This window comes from Rhinoderma darwinii, chromosome 6, assembly GCF_050947455.1.
Source record: "Rhinoderma darwinii isolate aRhiDar2 chromosome 6, aRhiDar2.hap1, whole genome shotgun sequence".
Lineage (NCBI taxonomy): Eukaryota > Metazoa > Chordata > Amphibia > Anura > Rhinodermatidae > Rhinoderma > Rhinoderma darwinii.
Window position 1 is genome coordinate 89,503,510 of NC_134692.1, and position 14,281 is coordinate 89,517,790.

The 14,281-nt window shown below is 42.4% G+C and overlaps 1 protein-coding gene across 1 annotated transcript in view; it reads left to right on the forward strand.

Annotated features, from left to right (window-relative positions):
* CARD11 (caspase recruitment domain family member 11) overlaps nt 1-14,281 on the forward strand; it is a 687,245-nt gene that overhangs the window by 370,381 nt on the left and 302,583 nt on the right. Inside the window, exons 8-11 of the mRNA XM_075830023.1 lie at nt 610-807; nt 1,112-1,273; nt 2,117-2,165; nt 3,269-3,381. Of these exons, the coding sequence (XP_075686138.1) occupies nt 610-807; nt 1,112-1,273; nt 2,117-2,165; nt 3,269-3,381 (522 nt within the window). The remainder of the gene's footprint in view (nt 1-609; nt 808-1,111; nt 1,274-2,116; nt 2,166-3,268; nt 3,382-14,281) is intronic.

Genomic DNA, 14,281 nt, shown 5'->3' on the forward strand with positions numbered 1-14,281 from the left:
TTTGCCCCTGATGTCACTGTCCATATATGAACAGAGACATCAAGCGGAGTGCTCCAGGAGCGGAATCCCGGGCGGCACGGGCACCCTCATGCCTGGTGTCGCCGCTAGCAGCCGCTATGGCTGCTATAGTTGTAGCGATGCCACTGAGTGAAGAAGCGCCCGGGCGGAAAGGCGGCTGCTGAGTCGCCGGGCCCGGGTGCTTCTGAAACAAGCAGGGGAAGGGAGCCAGCGAAGTGCTTTCACCTGCTGGAGTGAGGCGCCTGTGCAAAGGCACAGGTCGCACACACCTAAGGCCGGCCCTGTTACACATACATGTATCCACAATGGTAGACAATCTTCCATTGCTTTGGGTTTCCCTCTCTCAGTATCATAAAGCATTTCAGCTGAGCTTTATTGCCCCATATGCATTGCATCCTACATCAATTCACTGTGTAACACACTCAAATGCCTTGGCTAAATTATGTGATGTTACAGTTTAACAATAACTAGAGTAAATAATATTTTCTTTCTAATTATGTTATCTTAAAATATATCCTTTAGCATGTTATTATGGTATCTATATTTTAGTACTTTCACATGTGTTTGTTGTGTTTCTTTCCTTCATAATAGGCATATCGTGCCCGTGACGAAGCCCAGACACAGTGCTCTCAATGCCTAATAGGCAAAGACAAGTACAGGAAGCAGATCCGAGAGCTAGAAGAGAGGAATGATGAACTTAGGATTGAGATGGTCAGAAAAGAGGCAAGAATTGTGAATCTGGAATGTAAACTGAGAAGAATATTAAAGGACGGTGTTGTTTTGGATCAGGTGAAAGCCCTTCCCCAAAAAAATATAAAAAGCACAGTATAGCAGTCATTTATTATCTTCTAAAAAAAACAAAGAACATTAATTTAGGATTAAAATCATTGTAGCTACACTTTCTTTAAACTTTGATGACTTTTATTAAATGACATCACCCAAAACTTACAAAAATTGCAGCCACAGTACTGAAACTTTTGATGATCACCACCTAACTCTAGATAGAGTTGTAAAAGTATGAATTTAAATCACACAAGAAGTCTTCCTCCTAAATGTATACATTGTAATATGCACTAATGATTTTATCTCTTAGAGTTTGCCACGTAATCTGCACATCATCATGCCCCCTAGCACAAAGTCAAATGGTCAGGATGCGGAAGATTCATCAGATTCCATGGGCTCTCCAGATGATAAATATTTCAATATTGAAGAATCAAAGAAAAAAAGAAGGATGAACATAAAGGGAATTCCACAAGTGTGTTTAATTCAAACTTAATATTGTCATGTACATATATAAATAACTATAATAATACAGATGTACTAGAACAGGCTAAACAATAGGCAGGTGAGGTAACTGTTGAGGGGCAGCCACTTTTCCTTTTCTCTGTCATTGGTATGATTTGGCATTAGTGCTCATGTAAACTCCTTATTGATCACAAATAATGGGACTGTGATCAGGCAGCAGTGTTCTTAAGTTTCCTACGCCAACATTTTTCAGATAGCAGAGATCTGTGCAATTTGAAATCTCATAGCAATGGTAACATGGTCAAACGTAAAGGAATATGTGTAACGTATATTTTCTACACTATGATTTCAATGGTATTTACAACTGCACTAGATGCAGTAAATTTTTACTGGGTAACTGAAGGATTGGCATATTCTGACATCTAGGTCACCTAAGTGTATAATGTTGTACACAGTGAGCATTGCCAGGACACGGGGCACATTGTATAGAATAGGACTTGATAGGGCAAGATGCTGTAAGTTACTAGGGTACAAGGTTTAAAGGTTGAAATGACCATTGATGGACCTTCTATCAATAGATGATGATTTATGGTAGACTTATTGAGAAAGTAAATAACACATTTTTGGCATTGCAGTCTATTACATTTAATAGTCTATAAAATAATTCAATAAATGTCTAAACTGTTAATGTCTATCTCAAGAATTATAGCTGTGTGATATCTTTTTATTGGCAAACTTAGAGATTACAGATGCAAGCTTTTGAGACCGCTTAGGTCTCTTCCTTAGGCATTGTATCACAGATGGCTAATATGGTACATTAATCTACTAATGTTTATATTGCTTTGTTTCACAGATCTTAAGAGCAAAATCTCCAATTTCCAATAAGCAGAATGAATTTCAAGGTTAGATATGCATTCTGAAATTGTAGGTGTTTTACATGAAACATGTATACCAGGGGCATGGCAAACTCTCATGGAGCCCAAGGCAGTGGTTTCAGAATGCGCCCCACCACTCTCGGTCCCTGAAGTTCAGCATCATTGCTGCTAGACAGACAATGATTTATTGAATGACTGAGGCACCAATGTCAAACCTTCTTATTTATATAGGAATTGGAAAAAATTTAAAGGCAGAACATTACTATTTTTAACTCTCCAAATTGCACCACCCCCTGAATGTCGCTCTAGTTGACCACCTATTTCACCTGCCCCTCGTCCCGCCCCTAATGTGTATGCACATCTGAATTGTTTATTGCTATTCGTAGGGCATTTTTTTCTTTATAGATATCATCATAAGGGTTGTCTGGTTTAAAAATTATATTTTTAATATAGTTATTAAGGAATTTGGAGTTAATAGAGGGAGTCGCCCATTCAAGGCCCTCATCTAATTGACTTGTAGCAGGTACAAAGAGCGTATTTCTCTGAAGGACCCTGTCTGTCCATGCATTACATGATTGTAATGGGAACCTTGTGATGCTGTGACCCTTCCTGTCACAATGGACCACTGGGATTTCCAGCATTGGGACAGTGATCAGCTTATCATCAGCGGGACCTCCTAAAAAAAATCAATTGTCCAAAGTGGGCAACCCCTTTAACTCAACATACTGATACAATTGTGAATTATATCTTATTTCTAATGGCTACATTATTATTACACAAGCACTAGAGTCTTACATTAACCTAAAATAATATTCGATATTCAAATAGCTATCATTAAATATATTTAGAATGCTGGAGTTTGTTGTTCGATAAGATCATGTTTTAATGGGTTTTATAATGAATTTGCGCTAAAACACTGTTGTATTAAGAGGAAATATTAATGAATTATTAAAATCAGTAATAAGATCTATTCATCTCATTGATACTAAGCAGAGTATAGTTGCCCTCCTCTTTAAGCTTTTCTCACTTATTTTGGTATTTTATTCTCTTTTGCTTTTCTTATGCATCTTTGTTTTATACAAATACAAGGTTTTATACCTACTTCAGTGTATCTTCTTCATATTGTACAGCTGCTGAGGATCCTGATAACCGGCCTGACTACAAGAATGGTCAGACAAATACAGCATTTTGTAGATCTGGTTCCTTCAACAACAGCCCCATCAACAGTTCTGATATTCCCAAGGTATTACCACAGGATGCCGTTATATACTATATCTCCGTCATTATGAAAACCTTTTAGGTGAAGTTCACAAAACTGTTTGGAGTAAAAACAGTGGGACCATGATGAAAAGTAAAAAAATTCATTAAAAAAAGTGACTTGCACTTGTAAGATAACATTTAGTTTTCCATATATTCACTTGTTTTTCCATATATGACTTTCAGTTCCATTTAGCATTTAAATTAAGATTTTCAGATAGAGAAAGTTCTTATTTCTTTCTTTTTTTTCTCCCATTTTTACTCTTGCATTATGTTATGCACCAGGCATTCTGTATGAAATATATAATATAAGCTATGTGTAACGACGGGGGTAGGGAAACGAACAAGTGAGCCCTAATCTACCCGCCACTCTGTCCCTGCCTACTTGCAACGACCCGCCCTAGGCGACGGGGTACAACTGGGCAGTGGTCCCTACGCTCAGTAAGTGCACGAGACAAACATACAAGGGAATACAAAGCAAAGGGAAAGGGGCAATTGCCCACGGCAACACCGTGAGCAACAGAGTGGTGAACGAGCCAAGTCAAACCAGGAGAGCACGAGGTACCAAACGCAGAGCAGAAGAGTAGTCAGTAAGCCAGGGTCAGTATGGAGCAGGATCAAATAGTTAGGAGCTGTAGCTGTGCCTGGCAGATCCTTTACACTATGCACTTAGGTATTAAGCCAGAGTTTTGTGTGAATTCCAAGAAGCCCCACGTGGCGGAATTGCTCTGGAATTCCGCTGCGGACACTCCGCAGCGTTAATCCGCAGCGGACCAGTTTCTCCATTGCCTTACACTTCTTTTTAGTAGGGTTTGTTTAGACGAGGTGGAAAATTCCGCTGCGGAGCATAGGCTGCGGTGCGGAATTTGGTGTCCGCAGCATAAAATGGATGTTGCGGACCAGTGGCGGACTGGTTGCGGACTCATTGCGGAAGTTCTCCACTGACTTCAATGGAGATTCTAAATTCCGCAATGAAGTCTGCAGATGTCATGTACATGTCATGTGTGCTGCGGATGCGTATTGGTTTTTTAACATGACATTTCTTCATTCTGGCTGGACCTATGTATTTCTAGGTCTACAGCCAGACTGAGGAAGTCAATGCGGCTCCCGTAATTACGGGTGCTATGTGTGTGCACCCGTAATTATGGGAGCGTTGCTAGGCGACGTAAGTAAATAGTCACTGACCAGGGTGCTGAAAGAGTTAAGCAATCGGCAGTAACTGTTTCAGCACCCTGGACAGTGACTTCCGATCACAATATACAGCAACCTGTAAAAAAATAGAAGTTCTTACTTACCGAGAACTCCCTGCTTCTTTCTCCAGTCCGGCTTCCCAGGATGACGTTTCAGTCTAAGTGACGGCTGCAGCCAATCACAGGCTGCAGCGGTCACATGGACTGCCGCGTCATCCAGGGAGGTCGGGCTGGATGCCGAAAGAGGGACGCGTCACCAAGACAATGGCTGGTAAGTATGAAATTCTTTTACTTTCACTAGGGAAAGTGCTGTCCCTTCTCTCTATCCTGCACTGATAGGGAGAAGGGAAGTACTTTCACCTCAATACGCAGCGGCTAGTCCGCATCAATTTACTGCACATTTTGGGGAGATCCACCACAGAATCTGCAACGCAGATTCTGTGCGGCATTGATGCGGACAGTTGCGGAGGAAAACCGCCACGTGGGGGCATGCCCTTAGTGTTTGTTCACACGCAAACTCAAAAACGTCTGAAAATACAGAGCTGTTTTCAAGGGAAAACAGCTCCTGATTTTCAGAAGTTTTTTAAACCACTCACGATTTTCGCTGCGTTTTTCACAGCGTTTTTTACGGACGTTTTTGGAGCTGTATTCAATAGAGTCTATGAAAAATGGCTCCAAAAACTTCCCAAGAAGTGGCCAGCACTTCTTTTTTGCAGCCATTTTTTTACACGGCCGTTTTTCAAAACGGCCACATAAAAAAAAAGGGCCCGTCGGAACAGAATGCAGTTTTTCCCATTGCAATCATTGGCCTGATTTTGGAGGCACTCTGCTTCCGATTTTACAGCCGTTTTAAAAAAACGGCCGAAAATTGGCCGTGTGAACATACCCTTACTGTTTCTTGTGTAGAAAAATAAATATCTTTAAAATATACTTAGAGTCTAGAAAAAATTACTTTCTCTGCCAGTGGTCCTCTGGGAAGTGGCATCATAATCATGGCATGGCGATGGCCAGTTTTAGCAAATCCTTTTAGGCTCAACGTCATAGCGCCATGCCATAATGGGCTGTCATGGTCAATTGATGTCACATCACTCCCTGTATTATAAAAAGAGGACAGGGTCTCAAGTAGCAGTTTTTGTGATGATTGTAACGATATTTGAAATATTTTTACAGACTGCTTAAGCTGGCCATACACATTAGATAAAATAATATGTAATGTATATGGGGCCTCACGACTCTCCCCTGATGGCAGATGTCATGGGAAAAAAATAATTGGGCATATTGGATTTCAAGCGGGGTTTGATAGCTGCTTATTCCCCTTTCCCCGTTGAAATGTACACCCCTTTACGTCATGGAAAGTAAGTGCCTCCTGCAAAATGTTGTATACTTACGACAAAAAGGGAAGCGTTCACTGTGTTAAAATACATAGTGACAAAGTAAAGATGGCTGCTGTCCAGGGGGTCATCACAACAAACACCCCCTGCCCTCGGTCATCGCCGCAGTTGGCCGCTCAATTCAAATACAATGAAATAGTGGTGTTTGGTGCTGTCTAGGACAATGGGGAGGTGGCAATGGTGCCACCTTCCCGACCGCTGTGATTGGTCGGTCTGTGTAGAACAGCCAATCGCAGCCATGGCGAGTGTTTCAAACACCCAGCAGCAGCTCTGCCCACCTCTTGCCTAATCTGTACCATACTGACCATTTGCCTTGGCCTACTGGGCTGGCAATCGTCCTCCAGAGTCTTCTGCATCCTGCTGTGGGATCACTCATTGAGTGATCAGCATCAACTGTGCTGCTGATGATTTTTTTATAGCAGCAGCACTAGATCTTTACCTAAATTTCCCTGCACCTGTCCCCCTCCCTCCTGTGCTGCTGAGCAGTGGCTTAGCTATAGGGGTCGCAGCGGTTGCAGTTGCGACTGGGCCCACAAGCCTGGGGGGCGCACAGGGCCCCCATTGCCACGCAGCGTTCTAATACAAAGTTTGTATGTGCTGTGATGCCGGCACTTCCTGGTTACGGGCATGGTTTGTTTAGACGTCACAGTCACATGGTACACTCAGTGTACCATGTGACCGTGACGTCACGAGAGGGGGCGTTCCAGCCACTGCGGAAGAGCCGATGCGGAAGCGCATGGAAGACTGCAGGTGAGCTGCAGAGGGGGCCCGTAATGTATGTGCGTTGTATTGTATTGTATATAGACAAATCAAGGGTAGGAGCAGCACTGTGATTCCTTGCCTGTTAAGGCTGGTGCTCAGCTTTCAAACAGGGAGTGACCTCTCCCTGCACAAACGTGTATCCAAAAAAGAGAGATAGAAGCAGCACTCAAAAAAACTCTTGTTTATTCATCCAGCATCCACTGCAACGTTTCACCTTCTCTATGAAGACTTGAAAAAGCCTTCATATAGAAGGTGAAACGTTGCAGTGGATGCTGGATGAATAAACCAGAGTTTTTTTGTGTGCTGCTTCTATCTCTCTGTATTGTATTGTACTGTCTGTTCTATTGTACTGTCCGTGTTTGCGGTGGAGGGGGGGTGCTTGAAATTACAGGCCCCCCTCTCCTCCCTCCACCGCAAACATAAACTGCACGACACAATACATTACAAACTGTGGGTCGCACTCCCCCTGGGGGGGTCGTGCAAAATCCTCTGGGGGGTCGCAAACCACTCACCGAGGTCCTGCTTCCAACTGTATTTGCGTCCTCAGGATGCAGATCCAGTTGAATTTAATCCTGGAGCAAGGAGCAGACGGCTCCTTCCTCCAGCATTCACTGCCATGAGCTATTAGCGGCTCGGCGCAGACAGGCGCGATTTAGTGACGTCATCGCGCCTGTCTGCGCCGAGTCACTCATAACACAGGGCAAAGGAGGAGAAGGCTCTCCTCCTCCACCCGTCGTGGAAACGGGGATAGGTAAGTAACTTTATTATTTTTCTATTATGGACATATGGAGGAATTATACTGTATAAAGAGGGGGGCTGATATGGTGGTGGCTATGAGGGGCATTACTGTATTGGGGACTGATATGGTGGCAGCTATGAGGGGCAGTATACTGTATGGGGGTCTGATATGGTAGCAGCTATGAGGGACATTATACCGTATGGGGGCATTATACTATCGGGGGGGGGGGGCTGATATGGTGGCAGCTATGGGGGCATTACACTGTAGGGAGACAGCTATGGGGGCTTTATACTGTGTGGGGGCAGCTAAAGGGGTCATTATACTGTATGGGGCATTATACTGTGTGGGGCAGCTAAGGAGGGCATTATACTGTGTGGGGGGCAGCTAGGAGGGGCATTATACTGTATGGGGCTGCTATGGGGGCATTATACTGTATAAGGGCATTTATGGGAGCCATTATACTGTATGGGGCAGCTATGGAGGCATTATACTGTATGGGGCCGCTATGTGGCATCATACTTTATGGGGGCATTATACTGTGTGGGGGCAGCTATGAGGGGCATTATACTGTATGGGGCTGCTATGGGGGCATTATACTGTATGGGGCTGCTATGGGGCATTATACTGTATGGGGGAATTTATGAGGGGCATTATACTGTATGGGGTCTGCTATGGGGGCCATTATACTGTATGGAGGCATTATACTGTGGGGGGTAGCTATGGAAGCATTATACTGTGTGGGGGGCAGCTACGGGGAGCATTATACTGTATAGCGGCAGTTATGGGGAGCATTATACTGTATAGGGACAGTTACAGTGAGCATTATACTGTATGGGGGCAGCTACAGGGAGCATTATACTGTATGGGGCAGCTACGGGGGGCATTATACTGTTTCAGGTCGGCTATGGGAGAAGTATACTGGGGGGCTGTTGGGAAAGGCTGGCCATAGGCGGTACAGGGGGGCCCATGCTGAATTCTTGCACCAGGGCCCATGAGCCTTTAGCTACGCTCCTGCTGCTGAGCACTGAAGAATGACCACCATCACTGATCAGCATCTGTGGTAATTTTTTGGTGTAGGTTTTCGTTTTTTGGTCTATTTTTACTGCACCATCTTTCTGTGTGCGGCATGCTGGCACCTGGTGCCGAGTCTATAATCAACCTCAGTGGTAATTTGTGGATGCAGTTTTTTTGGTCACGTTTTTTTTTTATAAAACTGTAAAAAAAAGAGTAAAACCAAAATATAGTTAGGTGTAGCTAGTACATGCATAGGTAGTGCGTTAGGGTAGTGGACGTTTAGTTTAGCTGACATCCGTTTTGTAAAAAAATTATATAGCAGAAGTTTTAGCTATATATTTTCTCCAGTTTTTGTGTAAATTTACAGTGTTACAGTTAGCGTCAGTTAGTTCAGTCTTATTTTACTGAAGTTCGTTAAAAAGTAAAAATTTTGTGCATTTAATTTTTTTTATACTACAGTTTTTCCCCCTAATCTATATCGTTAGGATTAATTTGTTAGTGTCAGGTCTTGTCTGTTTTATATTGTACGTTTGTTCAATATATTTTTTTCTACTTGTTTTTTTTCTCCTGAATTTATATCTTATTCTTTTCTCCTTTTTTCTTTTCTTTGCATTTCCTTTATTCTTTAAAATTTTAGATACACGTGTAAAAGCACAACACACTCAACCCCCTGTGTAAAAATAAATTTTGTATTACACATGTTTAACCCCTTAAGGACACAGCCTAGTTTTGGCCTTAAGGCTCAGAGCCCATTTTTCAAATCAGACATATTTCAATTTATGTGGTAATAACGTTGGAATGCTTAAACCGATCCAAGTGATTCTGAGATAGTTTTCTCGTGACACATTGGGCTTCATGTTCGTGGTAAAATTTGGTCGATATATTCAGTGTTTATTAGTGAAAAATTGCAAAATTTAGAGAAAATTTGGAAAAAATATAATTTTTCAGAATTTAAATGCATCTGCTTGTAAATCAGACGGTTATACCACCCAAAATAGTTACTAGTTCACATTTCCCATATGTCTACTTTAGATTGGCATTGTTTTTTGAACATTCTTTTATTTTTCTTGGACGTTACAAGACTTAGAACATAAACAGCAATTTCTCATATTTTTAAGAAAATTTCAAAAGCCTTTTTTTTAAGGTACCTCTTGAGTTCTGAAGTGGCTTTGAGGGGCCTATGTATTAGAAACCCTGATAAAACAATTTCAATTTTATTCAATTTTTTTTCTGTAACACAGAAGGTTTTACCAGAGAAATACTACTAAATATGTATTGTCCAGATTCTGCAGTTTTTAGAAATGTCCCACATGTGGCTCTACTGCGCTCGTGGAATAAAACACAAGCCCTAGAAACAAAGAAGCACCTAGTGCATTTTGAGGCCTCTTTTTTATTAGAATATATTTTAGGCAGCATGCCAGGTTTGAAAAGGTGTTGAGGTGCAAAAAACAGTTGGAATCCCCCAATAGTGACCCCATTTTGGAAACTACACCCCTCAAGGAATTCATTTATGGTTGTTGTTACCATTTTGACCGCATAGTTTTTTCACAGCACGTATTTGAATTGGGCTGTGAAATGATTTTTTTTTATTTTTTCCAATAAAATGTCATTTGTGATCAAAATTTCTTCTTTTCACAGGGAACCAAAATGCCCCATTTTGTTGCCCAATTTGTCCTTAGTGCGGCAATATCCCATTTGTGGTGATAAACTGCCGTTTGGGCCCATGGGAGGGCTCAGAAGGAAAGGAGCGCAATGTGTTTGTTGGAGTCCAGATTTTGCTGGATTGGTTTTCGGGTGCCATGTCGCATTTGCAGAGCCTCAGAGGTATCAAAGCAATGGAAACCCACCAGAAGTGACCCCATTTTGGAAACTACACCCCTCAAGGAATTCAAATATGGTTGTTGTTACAATTTTGCCTGCACAGTTTTTTCACACCACCTATTTGAATTGGGCTGTGAAATGAAATAAACGTCATTTTTTCCAATAAGATGTCATTTTTTATCACAATTTCTTATTTTCACAGGGAACAAAATACCCCATTTTGTTGCCCAATTTCTCCTGAGTCCAGCAATACCCCATTTGTGGCGATAAACTGCCGTTTGGGCCCATGGGAGGCCTCAGAACGGAAGGAGCGCTGTGTGTTCTTTGGAGTGCAGATTTTGCTGGTTTGGTTTTCGGGTGCCGTGTCGCATTTGCAGAGCCCCAGAGGTATCAAAGCCATGGAAACCCACCAGAAGTGACCCCATTTTGGAAACTACACCCCTCAAGGAATTCATTTATGGGTAATGTGACCATTTAGACCCCATAGCTTTTTCACAGAACTTATTTGAATTCGGCTGGGAATTTAAAAAAATATATTTTTTACAATAATATGTCGTTTTAGCTCAAAATTTCTTATTTTCACAAGAAATAAAATACTCCATTTTGTTTCCCAATTTGTCCTGAGTGCGGCAATACCCCATTTGTGGTGATAAACTGCCGTTTTGGCCCATGGGAGGGCTCAGAAGGAAAGGAGCGCTATTTGTTCTTTGGAGTCCAGATTTTGCTGGATTGGTTTTCGGGTGCCATGTCGCATTTGCAGAGCCCCAGAGGTATCAAAGCAATAGAAACCAACCACAAATGACCCCATTTTGGAAACTACACCCCTCAAGGAATTCATTTATGGGTGTTGTGACCATTTTGACTCCATAGTTTTTTCACAGAACTTATTTGAATTGGGCTGGGAATTAAAACAAAATTATTTTTTTCAAATAATATGTAGATTTGGCTGAAAATTTCTTATTTTCACAAGAAACAAAATACCCGATTCTGTTGCTCAATTTGTTCTGAGTGCCGCAATACCCAATTTGTGGTGATAAACTGCCGTTTGGGCCCATGGGAGGGCTCAGAAGGAAAGGACCACCATTTTGCCTACTGGGGATTTTCTAGTGCGAAGTAATGTATGCAGAAGCCCCTGAGGTACCAGTACAGTTGAAACCCGCAAGAAGTGACCCCGTTTTAAAAACTACACCCTTAAGGCATTCATCTAGAGGTGAGTGAGTATTTTGACCGGAGACCTACACCCCATAAACTGTAATGTGGGTTCTCCCGGGTATGGCAATACCCTACATGTGGCTGTTATCAGCTGCCTGGGCACACAGCAGGGCCCAGAGGGGAAAGACGAGGGGGGATAAGCTGTGCGGAGTGCATCAGGGTAAGCAAAAATTGGGGTAAACTATAAACCAAGGGATGTATGATAAATTTTAAAACACTCTTTCATACAGAGCTCTGGTTATTCGGGACACGTGTCACATTGATATATTGTGTCCTCCCTTACCCCCTCTTATAGCAGACTTTGCACCTCTTTTGACTTTTTCCCTTCTTGCCAGTTTGGGGAACTTCTCCTGGAAAGTGTTGCCGCCCTGGTACGATGCGTGTGGCCCCGCTTCCAGAAGTACTGGGTGCCCCCCCTTCTTGGTCCCTAAAGATTAGGTTCTTGATAATCACCTCTTGAAATTCCAGGAAAGTTCCCCTCTGGCCTGTACATCGACGTAGCACGTACACATTGTACAAAGCCATCAGTATGATGTGCACGGCCAGATTCTTATACCACACCGCATGGCACTGTAGGGCTTCAGGAATTGATCTGACAAGTCCACCCCTCCCATGTACCTATTGTAGTCCAGGATGCAGTCTGGTTTGGGGGTGGCCTTTCCTTCATATATCCTAAATCTGTAGGTATACCCTGATGCGCTCTCGCACAGCTTATACATCTTCACGCCATACCTTGCCCTCTTACCCGGCAGGTACTCGCGGAATTGAACCCTCCCTTTAAAATGTACAAGGGACTCATCAATAGAAATACACTTCTCGGGGGTGTATGCTTGGGAAAACCGGGCACTGAAACGGTCTAATAGGGATCTCCGTTTATAGAAACGGTCAAAACTAGGGTCATCTCTGGGTGGGCATGGCTCATTATCAGTATAATGTAAGAAGCAAAGTATTGCCTAATTTATTTATTTTTTTAGGTTACAGTTCAGTTCTGAAGCTGCTTTGAGGGGTCCATATATTAGAAACCCCTATTCAACACCCCATTTTAGAAACTAGACCCCTCAAAGTATTCACAACAGCATTTAGAAAGTTTATGAACCCTTGAGGTGTTTCACAGAAATTTAGAGCAATGTAGAGGTGAAATTTACATTTTTTTTTTGTCAGAAAATCCTCTTTATACCATTTTTTTTTATAACACAAAAGGATTTATCAGAGAAACGCAACTTAATACGTATTGCCCAGATTCTGCAGTTTTGAGAAATATCCCACATGTGGCCCTAGTGCGGTAATGGACGGAAGCACCGGCCTCCGAAGCAAAGACGCACCTAGTGGATTTTGAGGCCTCTTTTTTATTAGGCACCATGTCCGGTTTGAAGAGGTCTTGTGGTGCCAAAACATTGGAAACCCTCCAAAAGTGACCCCAATTTGGAAACTAGACCCCTTGAGGAATCCATTGCAGTTTTCATGGGGTGCATGCGGCTTTTTGATCAGTTTTTATTCTATTTTTAAGTGGCGTGGTGACTAAAAAACAGCAATTCTACTATTGTTTTTTTATTCTATTTTTTTTACAGCGTTCACTGTGCGCTATAAATGACACATTCACTTTATTCTGCGGGGCGATACGATTACGGCGATACCAGAGGTTTATAGTTTTTTTTTATGTCTTATGGCGTTTGCACAATAAAATACGTTTTGTAAAAAATCATTCACTTTTTGTGTTACCTTATTCTAAGAGCCAGAACTTTTTTATTTTTCAATCAATAAAGCCATGAGAGGACTTATTTTCTGCGTAACGAACTGTAGTTTCGTTCAGTACCATTTTTAGGTACAAGCGACTTTTTGATCTCTTAATAAATTTTTTGGGAGGTGAAGTGACCAAACAATTGTGATTGTGGTACGGTTTATTATTATTTTCTTTTACGGCGTTCACCGTGCGGCATAAATAACGAAATAATTTTGTAGTTCAGGCCGTTACGGACGCGGCGATACCAATTATGTATAGTTTATTTGTTTGTTTATTAATTTTTTTAATAATAAATGCCTGATAAGGTAAAAAGGGGGATTTTTACTTTTAATACTTTTAAAACTTTTATTTACTTATTTTTACACATCTTTTTTTTACTTTTTTTTTTACTTTATTACTTTGTCCCACTAGGGGACTTGAGGGCAGGAGGCCCTGATCGCTATTCTAATACACTGCACTACATGCGTAGTGCACTGTATTAGACGTGTCAGCTACTCACTGACAGCAAGCATAGTGGGTCCTGACTTTGTCAGGACCCACTAGGCTTCCGTCTATGGCATAGCCGGACGCCATTGTTTGGTGTCCGGTTGCCATAGTCACCATCGCCGGCCGCTATCGTGTAGCAGGCCGGCGATGGCAGCTTAACCCCTAAAAAGCCGCGATCTCTATAGAACGCGGCTTTTAAGGGGTTAATCAGAGGGGACACAGCGATCGGTCCCCGCTGTAGGAGCTGTGACAGCTGCTGTACGAGACAGCAGCTGTCACAGATCCTGTATGTGTCGGGATGACGGCCGATTCGGCCGTTACTCCCGAGACGTACTATTAGGTCATGGAGCGTGAACGATACAGCTGCCATGACCTAATAGTATGTCCAGGAGCGGGAAGGGGTTAAGCATTACACACCCCCTAATAAAAATGTTCCAATCATCCCAAAGAGTATATTCAGCAAATGAGGCATACGTCCTCCTGGCCTTTGAAACTCTAATGGCCAGCGAGGGAAGAGAGGAATATGCCCC